This window comes from Xenopus laevis, chromosome 1L (assembly GCF_017654675.1).
Source record: "Xenopus laevis strain J_2021 chromosome 1L, Xenopus_laevis_v10.1, whole genome shotgun sequence".
NCBI lineage: Eukaryota > Metazoa > Chordata > Amphibia > Anura > Pipidae > Xenopus > Xenopus laevis.
In genome coordinates, this window is record NC_054371.1 from 174556933 (window position 1) to 174575705 (window position 18773).

The window sequence follows — 18773 nt, forward strand, 5'->3', positions numbered from 1 at the left end:
TCCCATACCTGTACTGTAAGTTACTTATTATTGCCCTTCGCCATTACAGTTTCCACTCCAGTTCTTAATAAATGCCACTGACAGGGACATCTGTTTCACCAACCACTTTTCCTACATCACGTCTCTCTGCAAACTCCTACTTATTAATAATATTATTGATACAGGTGCTTGTCAAGATTAATATAAGTGACAGGAAGCTGCTATGCAAAAATAGAAACACAGTGGAATCGATCCTCTAAAAGGGCTGAAACCAACAAAAGATACTCCCATCCAAGATACAGAACATCTGAATAATACAGCTACATCTAGAACTATTTTTCACCACAAATAAAAATGCCCACAAACTCCAATGGGCTCCAATGTATTGTAAAAACTAGCATGGCTAGTGGGAATAAAAAAGTCCAAGGCATTGCTGTAGCAAAAGCAAAGCAAAACAAATCAGGACAGATATGCCCCCAAAGAAAAACTCACCCACTTTCTATTCATTACTATAGGATTTTTAAAACCATATATATATATATATATATACATATATATATATATATATATATATATATATATATATATATATATATATATATATATATATATATATATATACACACACACACATATATATACAATCCATTCAAGCAGTGACTTACCTTCTCTTGCCCCTGCCCCATGGCAAGGAATTTCAGACGGTTACCTCCAAACCCTGACCTTTCTGCCAGCTTCGTGAGGTCACTAGCCGGGTCAGAACCTGGGCTCAGAATAAATACAATGGGCGATGTAGGAACACTCTGTTCAAATATAGCTTCAAAGCTTATTACTGGTGGTTGCACATATCTACAAGAAGCAACAAAAACAGCAATGATAGAAAAATCATTGGAATATATTGGAGATATCGCACTGTATGTAAATTATATATATGAATGGCCTTTGGTTTATACTGTGTATTACAAAAACTGTCTATTGTGTCTTGATGTCTGGGAATTACTGTACAGGTATGGGATCAGTTATCCGGAAAGCTCTGAATTACGGAAAGGCCATCTACCATGGACTCCATTTTATTCAAATAATACAAATGTTTGAAAATGATTTCCTTTTCTCTGTAATAATAAAACAGTACATTGTACTTTACCCAAACTAAGATATAATTAATCCTTATTTGAAGCAAAACTAGCGTATTGGGTTTATTAAATGTTTACATGATTTTCTAAATCCTATCCAAATTACGGAAAGATCCATTATCCAGAAAACACCAGTTCCCAAGCATTCTGGATAAAAGGTCCCATACCTGCACCACTTCCTAGCAATAAAAAGGTTACAACAAACACACCATAGAATCTAAATACGGACCCTGAACAAAACACTGTGCTCCTGCTGCTACCACAGTCTCTCCCAGTGGTACTTTATTCTGATAGTCTGGTCAGGCCGGCTCCACTGGAAGCTTTCCAGTAATCAGAATTGTATAAATGCAAGAGTACAGAGTGGGATTAAAAATACATTACCCAGATATTTACAGGAAAATATGAAGTAAAGAACTTCATAACATTGCCAGCATCTCCTATTTACAAAAGTTCAATTTCAATAACAAAGTTTCATTTCCACACAATGGCAATTCTACAATAGCCAATGATAGGACACGAATTCCATGAATCCTTTTCAACATATACCAGAAGGGTTTAGCACTAACTAAAATAAAATGCTTTTCAGTTAATAACATTAAATGCTAATTAATATACCTTTAGGGGGCATTTCGAAATACAGGTATGGGATCGGTATCTGGAAACCCATTATCCAGAAAGCTCTGAATTATGGAATGTCCATCTCCCACAGACTCCATTTTATGTAAATAATCCAAATTTTAAAAAATGATTTCCTTTTTCTCTGTAATAATAAAACAGTAGCTTGTACTTGATTCAAATTAAAATAGAATTAATCCTTATTGGAAGCAAAACCAGCCTATTGGGTTTATTTATTTATGTTTACATGATTTTCTAGAAGACTTAAGGTATGAAGATCCAAATTACAGAAAGATCCATTATCCAGAAAACCCCAGATCCCAAGCATTCTAGATAACAGGTCCCATTCCTGTATGGGACCTGGGGGGACTTGGGGGGTTTCTGGGTAAAAGATCTTTCAGTAATTTGTAAAAAAAAAATAAACATTAAATTAACCCAATAAGATTGTTCTACCTCGAGTAAGTATCAATTATATCTTAGTTGGGATCAAGTACAAGTATGTAATTTGGAGCTTTATGGATAGCAGATGTCATACCTGTACTTGAAACTGTATCACAAAGTGGTCCTGCCATTGATATTGTTTTAAAGGAATGACAATATAATGTACTGTTGCCCTGCCCTGGTAAAAATGTATTTGTTTGAGAAACACAACTATAGTTTATATAAACAAGCTGCTGTGTAGCCATGGGGGCAGCCATTCGAGGACAGGATACACAGTAGATAACAGATAAGTTTGAAGAATACCATTGTATACTACAGAGCTTATCTGAAGCAGGCACACAAGTTTTACTAGAGCAGCACAACAGTACATTATATTTTTATTACTTTAAAATACTTTTTTGGTTTTACTGTTCCTTTAAGCCTTATGAAGAGCACATAAAGTAGCCCACACTGCTGTATACTGGAAAAAAATGTCTGCTGTGTTGCAGTGAAGCTTCTAGCAGGGAGACCGAGGTGCTGAACTACTGGCCTATACGACAAAAGCAGAAAACCTTTCAAACTGAATATCAACAAAAGAGAATGGAGACACTGAAGAAGGAGATATTGAGCGATAAGGTCAAAAGAGGTGAAAAAGGAGAGATGGGTTTGCAATTAGAAGGCAACTGGTGAATTATTACAGCAGTTTCTGTTTAATGCTGTGGCCGGGGGAAAAGCAGATCATAATCAGAGAGAAAGCAGGCCAATATCAGTAATATATATACCGTATATACTCGAGTATAAGCCGACCCGAGTATAAGCCGAGGTACCTAATTTTACCTACGAAAACTGGGAAAACTTATTGACTCTAGTATAAGCCTAGGCACAACTACAGCCCTGTCTCCCAGCAGCGCACATTCTGCCAAAGCGACCCCCCCAGCGACCAACCGGACTTCTTTGCAAAGTTGATGGTGACAGAGAATTGCCAAATGGATTACTGTGTGCATTGTCCCACTGTCCCACTACCATGTGCAGAGGGTGCAGTGATATTGCCATCACTGTTAATCTTTCGTATAACCAACAGAGGGCGCTGTGTGATATTGCCATCACTGTTAATCTTTCATATAACCAACAGAGGGCGCTGTGTGATATTGCAGTCACTGTTATTCTTTCATATAACCAACAGAGGGCGCTGTGTGATATTGCAGTCACTTTTAATCTTTCATATAACCAACAGAGGGCACTGTGTGATATTGCAATCACTGTTATTCTTTCATATAACTAACAGAGGGTGCTGTGTGATATTGCAGTCACTGTTATTCTTTTATATAACCAATAGAGGGCGCACTGTTAATCTTTCATATAACCAACAGAGGGCGCTGTGTGATATTGCAGTCACTGTTAATCTTTCATATAACCAACAGAGGGCGCTGTGTGATATTGCTGTCACTGTTATTCTTTCATATAACCAACAGATGGCGCTGTGTGATATTGCTGTCACTGTTATTCTTTCATATAACCAACAGATGGCGCTGTGTGATATTGCAGTCACTGTTATTCTTTCATATAACCAACAGATGGCGCACTGTTATTCTTTCATATAACCAACAGAGGGCATTGTGGGATATTGCAGTCTCTCCCCAAGTGAACTGTTGGTATAGGAATGATTAAAAGTGACTGCAATCTCAGCTACTCGGTCCGGTACCGCTGACCCGAGTATAAGCTGAGGTAGACTTTTTCAGAACATTTTGGATGCTGAAAAACTCGGCTTATAGGGGGGGGGGGGGGGTGTGTGCGTGTGCGCGCGCGCATTATGGAGGGTTTTTAAGTACAGAAGTAATTTGTGGGAATTAAAGATTCCACGAAGAAGGAAAGATTTAATACATGGGACAAAGCATTGAATATAGAGGGTGGGATTGCTATGAAGTTTGGAAAACAGGTGAGAGGCAATTAGTAAGAGGTGAAGAACCAGAACAACATCTTCAGTCAAAGGGGAGATGGGACACAGTGTAGAATGAAGAGTATTTAGAGAGGTATCACTTTAATATAACCTTAGTTAGACTAAGAAATGCATTGAACGGTTGAACCCCCTTATCCCAACCAATTGCATTCCCAACACATGATTCTAGGGAAAGATCTAAGGTCTGTCTCTTCCACAGGTCATATTCCCTGAAACCCAGGTGTGGTGATTTGGTACCATTTAAAATAGCCACAGAGATTTGTGCACTGCATTGTTGATTTAAACACCATGGCAGGCGATTCATCAATAAAACTTTTGGTATATGTTGCTACAGAGTTGTTTGTAATTTATTACGTGCATAAAATGTGTATGTAAATAATGATCTTATAACTTGCTGTACAATGATAGACATAAAGACATAATTTTGTACTAATGTGAGACACCTCTCTCCCCATCCTCTTTTCCCTTTTTATTTGTGTTCAGATTGTAAATACGTTCACGTTTTTAAAATATTTCATTTCAGTTTCAGCCTCTTATTTTTTCCTATATATAAAGAATTTAAATCTATTTTTATTCAGTCGTAAGTAAAAAAAAAGTAACTTACTTCTCTCCCATAGTAACTGTGACATAGTCACTGACAGCTCTGTAAACACGATCAACTCTAAAACAGCGCAGCAGTAGTAATTTTTGGAAGTCGGAAAGCTTATCGTTGTAGTCAAGTGGGTAAGGGGATTGCTCCAGAGTGTCCAGGTCATACCACTTCAGCATAGAAAAATAATGGTTTTGGTTATATTAGAAACCCATTAAAAGAACAGTAGCAACGGCAACACATATACAAAATTAATACTTGCCTAACAACTTGGGCCCTTCAGTGATTTTACCTTTCCTTAAAGGGGAACTATTTAATATAAGCTTCATCTTACTGAAATTACAAATATTCTAAATATAATCAATTAAAACTTCTGACAATTTCTCAGCATGTCTCTCTTTAGTCTCTCTTCATGCTGGAGCTGGGAGTCTAATTTTGAATTTTGATCCAAAATATCTTTTAGGGAGCTCCTTTTGCCTAGAAGATGTATTAGAGCACACTCCTTTAAATAAATCTTGTCTCTCTACATGCAGATTTGTGCCAAAGTTAGTTATTATGTTATATTTTGTTTGTGCTGGAATCAGTTTAATGAAATAGCTCTAATACATCTGATAGGAAAAGGAGCCCCCCCCAAAAAAAGATATATTGGATCTGTCAACCAAAGTCTGACACCCAACTGCTGCATGAAGACTGAATAAAGAAAAACAGATGCCGAGAGAGGGATAGTGAAGATAAACTGGATTATTTCAGAAACAATGCAGAAGTTTTAATTGATTATATTTACAAAGTTTCTTATTTCAGAATGATGAAGCGTATGTTAAATTTTTATTTTCACAATAGTTCCCCCTTAAAGACAATAGGGATAACTTACAAAGAGTCCAGTCAGAAGTGCACTAAAGTGTGCAACATCTGACCAGAGTCTGGCTGCGCTCTGCACCTTGCATGGGATTAAAGTTAAAGCTTCCTAACTTCAATTGGATGGGTAGGTGGAGGGAGGGGTTAGGGCTACGTGCCTCCTCTGGTCATGCCTTATAAATATATTGCTGCCACACTTCACTAGTAAATACTGTATGCCCTGTTGACTTCATGAGATACAACTCCCACAACTTCTAACATAATGCATAAGCAACAAGATACATTTTTATCTTGCTGCAGAGTCTAACAATTCTTTAGGTATGGACTGTATTCACGGGGGTGACCACATGTCTCTGTGTCCCGACACAGAGTGCAGAGACCTGTGGTAAATCAACCAGCATGGAAGGCAGAGTGCAAAATACAATAAAAATGGCAGATTGTGCTAAATTTTTTACACTTTTGCACCCTCTCTTCCACTTGTATCCACTTGTCTCTTCCACGTCTCTCATTTGTCTATGGATTTGTATAATCAACAGATAAATGGACAAATTTACTTAAGGTTGAATATCGAGGGTTAATTAACCCTCGATATTCAACTGTCAACGTTAAATCCTTCAAAACGTTCAATTCGATGGATTTTAATCCATCGATTGAACGATTTTTGTTTGACCCAAAAAAGCTTAGAAAGCCTATGGAGACCTTCTCCATAGGCTAACATTGACTTCGGTAGCTTTTAGGTGGCGAACTAGGGGGTCGAAGTTTTTTCTTAAAGAGACAGTACTTCGACTATTGAATGGTCGAATAGTTTTTAGTTCGAATCGAAGTCGAAGGTCGAAGTAGCCCATTCGATGGTCGAAGTAGCCCAAAAAACATTCGAAATTCTAAGTTTTTTTTCCTCTATTCCTTCACTGGAGCTAAGTAAATGGGCCCCAAAATGTATGTAGCAGAGAGCACATAACCAAGCACACTGAAGCAAGACTCACCTTCAAAGGTAGCATTCTGGTAATTATGGGATTAAAATTACAGTTATGCAGATAGTGAAGAATATTTTAATAAACCTATTTATCTTAGTATAAAAGTGTGTTTGACCAAAGCATACGCTGAATGTTGTTGCAAGTAGACACAGCACTAGGTACTAGGCACATTAAACAACATACAAACAACACTTGCACCACTTTACTCTGCCATATAAGAGGATACTGTCGGCAACCCTAAAGGGAAACTAATGCGAAACTGAAATAAGAAGTTTTGTAAATATAATTAATTTAAAATTCTGAACTGTTTCTGAAATATTTAAGTTACTCTTCACTATCCCACTCTCTGCCTCTCTTCATTCTCTCTACATGCAGGAGTTGGGAGTCTGATTTTGAATGACAGTTCAATCCAATATACCTTTTAGGGGGGCTCATTTTGCCTAGAATATGTAGTGGAGGAGTGACCTCTATTATTAAAATCACTAGAAATCATGTCTCTCTACATGCCAAAGTCTCTCTATTAAAGACCTATTTAAGACTCTATTTAAGACCTATTAAAGTCTCTCTATATAAAGTCCTCTATTATTAAAATCACCAGAAATCATGTCTCTGTACATGCAGAATTTGTGCCAAAGTCAGTTAGTCTGTGATTTTGTTTGTACGGGAATCACTATTTTGAGTGAGCTCTAATACATCTGCTAGGAAAGGAACCTATAAGATATATTGGATCTAATTGTCAATGAAAATCTGACACCCAACTCCTGCATGAAGAAAGAATGAAGAAAACAGATGCTGAGAGGGGATTGTGAATATTGATTATTTCAGAAATGATACATTGAAATTGATTATCTTTAGAAAGCTTCTAATTTTAGTATGATGAAGCTTATATTAAATTTTCATTCCCCTTTAAGCTGGAATTCCGGGAAATAATGTTGCATTGTGGTTAAAAAACATGGTAATTCCCATAGTATACAAAAGCTCTTATCTGCTGAAGGAAAATATGACTTACAGCTTTCCATTCTGCCTCACACCTCTCCACATCACTAGGAAGAGAGCCAAACATGGATGGGAACAGTTCTGACAGTCGAATAATATCCTCCCATCCTTGGTCAGGCAGCCACGAACAAGGCTTCTTTCTCTTGCTTTTCTCCAGTGAAATGTTTCCTATAGACAGGGAAAAAAAAATGTCTTAAAGCAACAAAAAAATTATCTTCAAAAAAATATCCATAGGGGTCACTTATCAAAGAAATGTAACTCTGACAATGGCAATGTAACATCACACAACCAAATATATCTACAACTGTGTGTGCAGATGTAGGGTAATAGTTTAATTGGCAGACTCAAGGACGTGTCTGGTTTTCAGGAGGGTGAGATGTAATAGGGTAAAATGTTGATGATTTAATATAAATGTTTTAGTAATGGTTAATACATATATTTAGGTTGGCCACTAGGGGGAGCTAAATGATAGTTGTAAGGGAAAGGCCCTAGTGAGTGAAGAATAGCAAGTTATAAAAGGGAAGGTTTCAGGTGAGATCAGAGATGCGTCATGGGAAGAGAGATGAGCAGTAAACTCTGCATTAGTAGATTCATCTCTTGGAAGAGGTACTGATCCTAGGTAGTGTGAGGCCTAGTGGTGTTATAGTACACTCCCAACTATGGCCCCAACTAGGAGTGAGTGGGCATAGTGTTTCCAGCAGGAATCCCGCCAGCCAGGGTATAAGAGGAAGAGCTAGGTCTGGAGAGTGAACCAGCCAGGACCCGAGAGGGGTGCCTGTGAGCGTGACTCCCCCCTAGCAGTGTGCTGTTACGGGAAGTGTCCTATGGAAAGATGGGAGATTGAGCCCTGTGAATGGGCTACTGTTTAACCGAAGGGCGTGACAATTAAAAGAACGTGTTTGAACTGCAACATGTATTTCACTGAAGGTTTCCCCCACACAAAAAGTCGGTGGTACATCAAGGGTTAACAACAGGTAAGGCTCAGGAGATATTTGCCACCGTTACATGTGAATTTGTCAAGCTTCGCATATGCCACAAAGGGACAACTAATTCATCTAGAGATGCATATACTGGTAAATGATTAAATGCATGCTAGTGATACCATTAAAATAATTACTTGATTTAACGATGGATATAAAGAATTTTGAAAGCAATTACTTCAACTTGGACAGTCTTTCTGGATTACATAGGGAATTAATATCCCATCATGCTTAGGCTTACTTAAAAGTTACTGGGAAGACCCAATGCCTACTTCAGTGTTTGTCCAATCAGAATGACTTCTGCCTCTGCTCCAGTAAATTTGTGCAAGTGTATCATTTTTCACATTGGACCAGTCTTAAAGGAACAGTTCAGTGTGAAAATAAAAACTGGGTTAATAGATGTGCAAAATAAAAAATGTTTCTAATATAGTTAGTTAGCCAAAAATGTAATATATAAAGGCTGGAGTGAACAGATGTCTAATAAAACAGCCAGAATCCAACTTTCTGCTTTTCAGCTCTATAACTCTGAGCTAGTCAGCGACTTGAAGGGGGGCCACATGGTACATTTCTGTTCAGTGAGTTTGTAATTGATCCTCAGCATTCAGCTCAGATTCAAAAGCAACAGATATGACCCATGTGGCCCCCCTTCAAGTCTCTGGGTAACCAGTCTGTGTAAACCAAGAGAGCTGAAAAGCAGGAAGTAGTGTTCTGACTGACATGTTATACATCAAATCAATCCAGCCTTTATACATTTACATTGGCTAACTAACTATATTAGAAACATTTTTTATTTTGCACAGCCTATCTATTTACCCAGTTTTTATTTTTACACCGAACTATTCCTTTAAGATTTAGATGCAGTCTTAAAATATTAAAGTTTCTATTTCAGGTTTTCTTACCTTTCAAGAAAAAGTCTAATTCCTCCTGTGGGACCCTACCATCAGCCTGTTCTATCTTTACAGTCATATTGAAAGAGAATAGCAACTTATGTTTCTCAAATAAACCTAAAATGAAAATATTGTCAAAGTCAGAAAACACTGTAATGCAAACTTCACAGAAACTGTAACAGTCTTTCATATTAAAAACTTACTGACCTGTGCACCCATAGTTGTATACATTGTAAGTTAGGGTATCCATAATGTTTTTCAGTCTTTTCATCAGAATACCATCAGGCAAAGATTTGCGTAGAGAGTGGTCAAAAACAGCCAAGAATGATGACAGGGAATACTGGTACATTGAATTTACTAGTGCCATCTCTGATAGGATGAAGAACAAGATTGCACCTCGCTTTGCGGCTGGTCTGTAACCGTCCCGTAGCTTATCAATGTCTATTGCTGTTTTTTCAGCTAGTTTTAGTTTTTCAGACACCTTAAATCATTGAAATACATGTTAATCATTAATATAAAAAGATGTAAAGTTTGAAAGAAAGCTGGCATAAACCCAGGCAGGTACTGTATACTATAATGACAATACATTAGGATCAGCTACAGGAATTATGCACTTAAGGAACTATGGGAATTAAGAGACAAGGCTGCATCTTTGGGTAAATTATTACTCTTATAGTGCTGTCATACCTCTGGGCGTCCACAAATAGGGACCCCCCCTTGGAGACTCTGACCTGAACTGAAGCTGTTTCAAGCCACTGCCTGTAGATACAATCTTTGTCTAAGTCCCAGTACAACTGAACACCGATTGGATAGGCTAGATGGATTCACTCTGCATCCTAGCCAATCCCTGTGCAGCTGTACCAGGACTTATACTGAGGGGAAGATAAGCAGGTTGTTCAGGCAGCAGCAGGCTTGGAATAAGGTAATAGCACTTAAGTTTATTGTCAGTGAAAGCTCCAGATTTGTCCTAATCTTCTAATATCTTGTGTATGTGTGTGCCTGCCATGTACATGTGTGTGTTTTACTTAGTATATCTGATTTTGCATTTGTGTGTTTGGACCTGACCCATATATCTTTGTACTGTTGCCTAATTAATTGTGTATTATTGTGTGTTTGCCAAGTATTGTCACAATTTCTCTACCTGTGCAACTGTACCTGTTACATGTGCTTTTGTTGCAGTGCCTTTATAAGGCTATATGTGTGTGTATGAGCGTGTTATGCACCTGCCTGAGTCCCTGATTGAGTAGAGCCCATGTACACTGCTGGCAGGACCCTCCCATGTGATCTGAGCTATCAGCTTTACAACTGGCACACTGGCACTGTGTATCTATCCAGCCTTGTCTACTAGGGGCATTATTAATGGAACTGGCACCATTGTTATTGGCACTATATTATTTCTGGTGTGTTTTCTGGTTTGTTATAAAAATTATTCTGCACTGTGTTCTGAGGATTCTTTATTGAATTGAGACCATGTTTACACTGTGAGGTATTTGGGTCTATTTTACACAGAGATGGTCCTATTACAACATGGAGACAATTTAAATGACACAAACTCTATTCTGGGTCATTACATATGAAGTGCCATTTGACTATGAAACAAGTAATTGAGTTTATAGCTGTAATTAACCTTCCCATACCAAAACATCACCCTCTGCCTTTCTTTCACATGTGTGTCCAGCTCATGCTACTGTCACACGTGATGTTTATTGGCTTCAATCCATTTACTTATGTCTCTGCAATGAGAGGGCACTGTATCAGCCTGGGTAAATATACACAGAAAGGGTTTCGGCACAAATGTTTTCAGTCCAAAATCTGCTCTGTGTGTATGCACCCAGGCCAACACTGTGCCTGTCAATGAAGAGGCAAAAGTTAGTGGGTTCTAATATGTGTGTGCCCGAGGCATGATTTGCCAGCATTGGCTTAGAGTTATGACTCATGTTATTTCCTCTGCACCGCATTTTTTTTCACCATCAGGCTATTCAGTGTCGGACTGGGAAACCAGGGGTCCACCCTAAAACCTTAGACCAGGGGCCCACTCTCAGTACTATTATTATTATTATTCTCCTCACTCAACCTCTATTCTCCTAGTCTCTATTCATTACATACTATAATCTATTATTCCATATATTTGACCTCTTTGTTCTCAAAAAAATAGGAAATAGCCATGAAATAGGCCAAATCTTTAGCAGCTCAAGGGCCCCCCTGACACCTGGGCCCAATGGGAGTTTTCCTGGTATCCCGGTGGGCCAGTCCGCTATTTAAAATTTTAGCTGACAGTAGTTCTCTCTTTCAAGTGTATTAACAATTCCATTCCTAGATTTGTGTCTTTGCCATGAAAATATTTGTAGACATTTTGCTTGTGATGCTTTTAGCAACATGCCCCACACTAAATTTTTTTCTGATGCCCGTGTCTGCATGGTTTATTTTTTTAAATACAGGTATAGGATCTGTTATCCAGAATGTTCAGGACCGGGGATCTTTCCGTAATTTGAATCTCCATGCCTTAAGTCTGATAAAAATGATGTAAACATTAAGGGGCCTATTCACTTAGCTCGACTTCGAATCGAACGATTCGAACTAAAAATCGTTCGACTATTCGACCAATCGATAGTCGAAGTACTGTCTCTTTAAAAAAAACTTCGACCCCCTAGTTCGCCACCTAAAACCTACAGAGGCCAATGTTAGCTGGATCGATGGATTAAAATCCTTCGAATCGTTCGATTCGAAGGATTTAATCGTTCGTTCGAACGATTGTTCCTTTGATCGTCCGATCAAACGAATTGCGCTAAATCCTTCGACTTCGATATTCGAAGAATTTTAATTCGGCAGTCGAATATCGAGGGTTAATTAACCCTCGATATTCGACCCTAGGTAAATTTGCCCCTAAATAAACCCAATGGGACTGATTTGCCTCCAAGAATGAATTATATCTTAGTTGGGATCAAGTACAAGGTACAGTTTTATTTAGGAAATCGTGTTTAAAAATTTTAAATTAAAGGAATAATATAAATGCTTTTTGATGTGAGCTAATTCGATTGGACTTATTTAAAAAAAAAAAAAAAGAGCTATGTTAACTTTCAAAATAAATATAAAAGTTTTTTTTTTTTACACAGACATACCTGATTCCACAGACTTAAAGGACATTATGTTACTCAAACCATTTTGTTGCATTGTTATGCAATCCATACCTCCCCTTGTTTCATTGTGAAATGATGGATTCTGGGGTTGAAGTCCCTCTGCTTTTTATAAAGGATGGTACACAGATTCTCTGGAAAGCAGAGGGACTGTAAATCCCAGAATCCATCACTTCACAAAAAAGAGAGAGAGAAGGTTGATCACTCTGTGAGAATAAAGGATGGGGAGCTGGTCCCTACAGCACAGAGAAATTATCACTGTTTCTTTTTTTTCAATGTGGAGTCAGGTATGTGTGTGTAAAAAATACAAGTCCAACTGAATCAGCACTTGTCAATAAGAGGGTATATTTTCCATTTAAAGGCTTTAAACATACAAGAACATTTCCTTTAGGGGCTTTGTGTACTTTAGCCCATTTCCCCACGTTGGTTTGATATGAAATGTTACCTCAGTAGCTTTGGATTTTGTTTCTTCAAGAGTATGAACCAGTTCAACATTATCCAGCATGTTTCCTGTAGATGTGGCCAGTTCTCGCAACAATGAGTCCTCCAAATCCTTTAACAATTTTTTATTTTCACTGGTTTCTTGGATAAGATTTTCCCTTTGCTCCTCCAGCTCTCTTCTTTCAAAGCCGACAATTACACTGAGTAACTGATCCTCCAGACCTTTTAGTGTAACTGGCAAGTGCAAAAGGAAAAATGATGCACAGTTTTGCAATATTTAGGTGCAGATTTTTTAACGTTCCATTGATAAATTCGAATTTTTTTATTTTTTTTATGTCAAAACTCACAAATTCGAATTTAAAAGCACCAACTCAAATGTAAATTCTAATGTGAAATTTATAACACCTCGACCATGGAAACAGTTCTAATTTGAATATTCGCCATTCATTTACAAGTCAATGGCAATGGCCATTTAAAGATGTTAATAGCCTTTCTACAAAAGTTTTGAGTTACATTTGAATTTATTAGAGTAAAATTAAATTCACATATATTTGAAACATGACCTTTGATCTGCCCCTTAAAGAATTTATGAACTACAATCAGTTGTGCACTTAATTTGTTAACTACTATTTAACAAAGATGCACCAAAGCCATCATTTTGTGAATTACTAAATATTGAATGTCCGCAAATGATTTGGTCAGTTTGAAAGTATTTGCATATTTGTATTATTTGCTATCCTGACTATTTCTTTCTTCCACAGTATAAAAATAATTTGCTATCTATGGGAAACATAACATTCTGTATGTAAGTTCTTTCGGCATACTTTCCCTGCAGTTATTTTAGTAATGGGAGAAATTCCATACAGCAATTTGTTCCATTCTTACCTGTGTAGTTGATGACCATTGCCTTCCCAAACACAGACGGTGAATACTTGGGGTTTGAAAGCTTGGTATTTAGATACAATTTAAAATTAGGGTCATAATCAACCTCCTTGTCCCCTAGAATGATACACTGACGGCCTTGGGCACCTTTAATATTCTTTTCCAATACGTTGTCAATAACAGGGTCTATATACTCATCTACATCTTGAAAGAGAAATGGGAAACCATACTTGATGGCCATTTCTAGTTGTTTCAGGAAATCTGGGTCATTAAATGAAGAAATCTGTAAAACATAAGTAAATAAACATTTCAGGCACGTAACGGCAAATAATAATATATTTTAGAATAAAACAGATACACCGTTTTCAGAACAGAGAAAAGATATACAGATGAAATGATAACCTATTACAAAGAGTTCCCCAAAAGAAGCCACGTGGATAATTATCACTCTAGTTTTACCCAGTCTATATGATAATAAATAATAATGTTTAGAGATTTCCACTATATTTCTGTTGCCCTCAAAGTGGAAATTAAAAGTTTTGGTCTTAGCTGCTAAAACTAGACTTTCAAAATAGTAAAACAGACAAAATACAAATAATTGTGTTTGTGTTATTGCTGTACTAACCTTTAGATTGTTTTTCTCCTCTTTCCTTTTGATCCAGTTCAGTGCTTGTTGTTGAGGATCTATACACAGAGGGAAGCGACTTGCTCGAGTAGTCAATATCCCATTCTGTATTGAGAGTTCATCGGGGGGCAGCCCTTCAGAACCCCACCTAAACCAAACCAAAATACTTCTTAATGCCATATAATATAATATATATATATATATATATATAGGTATGAATAATACATATAACGGAAAAGGAGATTGTAACATTTATAGGCATTGTAGTATTCTGGTACTGCAATCCTTAATCATTTGATAAAAGTGATGTAGTGGGGGGTATAGTTAGAGATTACATTGTACGATTTGTTTAAGAGAGCTCAGCTCACAGAATGCTAATTACTTAACCTAGCTGAAATGCACTCCAAAATTAACTTTTGGGAACTCAAATTCAAACTCTACACTGGTGGGGCAGAATAAAGGCTAAATAAGAGTGGCTGAGGGATCTGCATACAGATTTGCTAAATATGAAATGCTGACATCACACTAAACTATTTAGCTGCTCTGCATCATGTACCCATAGAAAAACATTTACTGTGCAAAAACTGCTAACATAAAGGGATCAACTTAAGATCATTGAACCAGTCTGATCAGCACAAAAACTAAAAAGGTATACAAGGTTGAGCTGTCTACTATAAAATATATTTTCCAGAAGCATTGGGAGTGCATTGCAGTGACAGAACAGAGAATTAGCTGGGTAGTGGATGTCTTCAACAAGCTTTGTCTGACTGCCAAACTTTTATTGATGGTACTGAATATAAAACATTCATTGGTTCACAAAGCCAAACATGGCTGTTATCCAATGATGAACCGGTATCTATTTTTTTTTTGGTGGAGATTTTGAGTTATTTCTCATTAAAACAATCCATTCCTTTAACAAATTGATTATATTTACTTGGTATTCACTTAAAGCTGAATCAAAGGGTAAATTTAGAATTAAGAAATACCAACTGTCAATACTCTCATGCCACCCTTGGAGGGTGGTTCACTGTGGTTACTGTAGCGAACAGGGAGAGATAGACTTGAAGTTCTGATAAGATGATTGTAATATTTATTTTACTAATACATAAATCTCTCTCTCTCTCTCTCTCTCTCTCTCTCTCTCTCTATATATATATATATATATTTTTCAATTACTTTAACTGATGATCAGTGGGTTTATTTAGTTTCCTCCCACATGAAACTATAGGCATAGAAAATTTTCTACATCACTCAAGATACTTCTCCAGCCTGCCTGCATAGTTCAGTGGAACAAGATACGCTACTGCATACAGTACACTATGGTCATCTCCTAAGCCATTTGTGTAATAGTTTTAATAATTTTTATCTCATTTGGACTCAGTAAAAGATCTACACCTATCCCCATATTCCAAACTATGCCTTCTCGGTATCAAGGACTCCATAATACAAACATTTTCAAGATGGTTGCTGACAAAGGCACTGTTGTGGCTCAAAGATTAATACATTTTAATGCAACAATATTTAACAAGACTGATCTCACAACCCACATTTATCTGAAGCTAAAAAGAAACATTGAAATGAAAGTGTGTGTGACTTATTTTTCTAAACTCTTTTTAGTTTCAGATAAATGTGGATTGTGAGATCAGTCTTGTTAAATATTGTTGTATTAAAATGTATTAAAGAGTATTAAAACACTCTCGAATTCTTTGTGCTGACTTCTACACATTTACTAGAATGTAGAACGTTGGAGGTAAAAAAACAGCTTACCTGCTAATTTCAACATCATCAGTTAAGAGACTTTCAACCCTAAAGGGCTGGCTTAGAGGGATCTCACGAGCTAGTATATCCTGCTGCCAATCCGTATACACCATCTCTTTGCGAAAGTCCCAGTTGAAGGCTCCTTCATAGCTCAAGAATGCAGAGCAAAGCAAACAATCTCCAAGTAACTTCACACGACGGACCTTTAACTCCTCTAAATCATCTGTCCATCTAAGTAAACAATCACAAAAATATTTTTTTTAATCTACATATTTTACATTTTTAGAATAATTTGTGTGTTATAACAAATGACGTTCCCTATCATAATATATTATAAGTCACATTAAGGGGCAGATGTATGAAGGGTCGAATATCGAGGGTTAATTAACCCTCGATATTCGACTAGGAACTAAAATCGTTCGACTTCGAATATCGAAGTCGAACGATTTAGCGCAAATCCTGCGATCGAACGATCGAAGGATTATTCGTTCGATCGAACGATTAAATCCTTCGAATCGAACGATTCGAAGGATTTTAATACAACGATCGAAGGAATATCCTTCGATCAAAAAATCTCAGGCAAGCCTATGGGGACCTTCCCCATAGGCTAACATTGACTTCGGTAGCTTTTAGCTGCCGAAGTAGGGGGTCGAAGTTTTTCTTAAAGAGACAGTACTTCGACTATCGAATGGTCGAATAGTCGAACGATTTTTATTTCGAATCGTTCGATTCGAAGTCGAAGTAGTAGTCGAAGGTCGAAGTAGCCCATTCGATGGTCAAAGTAGCCCAAAAAACACTTTGAAATTCGAAGTTTTTTTAATTCGAATCCTTCACTCGAGCTTTGTAAATGTGCCCCTAAGAGTTCCATGACCTGTATAAAAGCAGATTGCCTTCAGACTTCATACAACATGGGGTACATTAGTCCCCATATTATTGATTTATCCACTGTACAGCGCTGCGGCTCCTTAACAGCGCTTTACAAGTTAAGTTATACATATATACATACATAGAAATAGCATAATATACATCACTGTAGATAAACATACATAAAAATCAACCAACAGAAAGATCAACAGTGAGGTACTGAGGGCAATGCCTGCAAGGGCTCACACCCCAATGGAACCACGGGTAAGTGAGACAACGGGTGAAAACATATGTAATTGTATGGACAAGTTTATGTTGAAGGATTAGCCAGGCTGCGGTTCATGAAGACTTATTATTTTAATACGTTAAGAACAGCAAGATCTGATGTCAGAAGGCACTAGTGTTCAATATGGGAATTAAAGACTTTTCAAGGGGAGCTGGTAGACGAGTTGAGTTTTAAGGGAATATATACATATATTTGCCTTGATATGATATGTGCTAATGAGTACTAACTGCTCATCAGTAGCACTTGGGCTATCATTCAGTGAATGGACAAACTTTTATGGCATATGCAGCTGAATTAACTGTACCAAGCAACACCATATCAAAGCACTCGATTGGCTCTATTTCATGCACCAGATGTACTTAATATGAATTTGGGAATTAAGGTCTGTAAATATATACTTAAATTAATTTAACCGATAACTGCTGAACAACTGGTGGTATACAGCTTGGCTATTCCTATTTTTTTCCATTTCTGTGCACACAAAGTTTTAAAAAGAGTGCACGGAAATAGTTTTGCCCACCCAGCCAAAAAGAAATGACAGGGTACATTGTTCACCATGAATTATTAAGGTGTATATTTCAAACGTACCTTTTATTCTCAGATCCTAAACCAGAGATGAGCTTATCAGCTGCAATCAGTCGCCTCTCCATAACTTCTGCTTCTTCTTGCAGTTTCTGCTTTTCTGTTATTGCAGCCTCATACTTCTCTCCCAGTGCTTTGAGTTCGTTTTGAATCGTGGAAAGTTCAGCCTGTATCTTTTCCAAGTCACGTTTGCTCATGTAATAGTTGCGTTCAAGTTTTGCCACCTAAATTACATTAATGCGTAATTAATATTCACTGTCTGATTAGAAAAAAAAGATATTCTCAAAATGTTATAGAGCACGTGGTTATAGTCATACTTAATAACGGTCTTTTGAAGAATGTACTCAATGAAGATACATATGTACATAAAAGCTAGCAAATAATGAAGCAGTAAAATGTGGATAAAGTTAGGGAAGCAGGTCACTAAATAGCACACTTGCCCTTCCCCATATGACAATGCTTCCTGAGTTATAATAATGTCAAACAGGTAAGAATGCAGCTTAAATGTCCTGGAGCAGGGCCACATGATTGCACCCTTAAAGGCTGCAGTGTAAAATTGGTAAAACATTTGTCCAACAAGTGCCAAGCATCCACCACCCTGGCTTACATAGCAACTGCATTGTGTAACACAAAGTCTAGGCTGCAAATATTCAAACAAATTAAAGAATATACTTATTTGTTTATTGCCAGAGCTAGAATTGTAACAGTCGATATTTGGGGGCAGATTTATCAATATGTGAGATTAGAGTTTACTGCAAAAATCTCAGACACTTTGTATTTATTCCTATGGGATTTTTAAAAGTATATTTATCAATT

General features: G+C 37.2%; 1 protein-coding gene across 2 annotated transcripts in view; it reads right to left on the minus strand.

The window, feature by feature from the left end:
• The window catches only part of dnah10.L (dynein axonemal heavy chain 10 L homeolog), a 104125-nt gene that overhangs the window by 11912 nt on the left and 73440 nt on the right, over nucleotides 1-18773 (minus strand). For both annotated transcript variants that reach the window (XM_041567376.1, XM_041567374.1), the window contains exons 60-69: nucleotides 17964-18181; nucleotides 16235-16456; nucleotides 14468-14615; nucleotides 13846-14125; nucleotides 12965-13194; nucleotides 9593-9866; nucleotides 9398-9502; nucleotides 7532-7686; nucleotides 4709-4863; nucleotides 645-828 (exon numbers count right to left, since the gene is read on the minus strand). In XM_041567376.1, coding sequence (XP_041423310.1) covers nucleotides 645-828; nucleotides 4709-4863; nucleotides 7532-7686; nucleotides 9398-9502; nucleotides 9593-9866; nucleotides 12965-13194; nucleotides 13846-14125; nucleotides 14468-14615; nucleotides 16235-16456; nucleotides 17964-18181 — 1971 coding nt within the window. The remainder of the gene's footprint in view (nucleotides 1-644; nucleotides 829-4708; nucleotides 4864-7531; nucleotides 7687-9397; nucleotides 9503-9592; nucleotides 9867-12964; nucleotides 13195-13845; nucleotides 14126-14467; nucleotides 14616-16234; nucleotides 16457-17963; nucleotides 18182-18773) is intronic.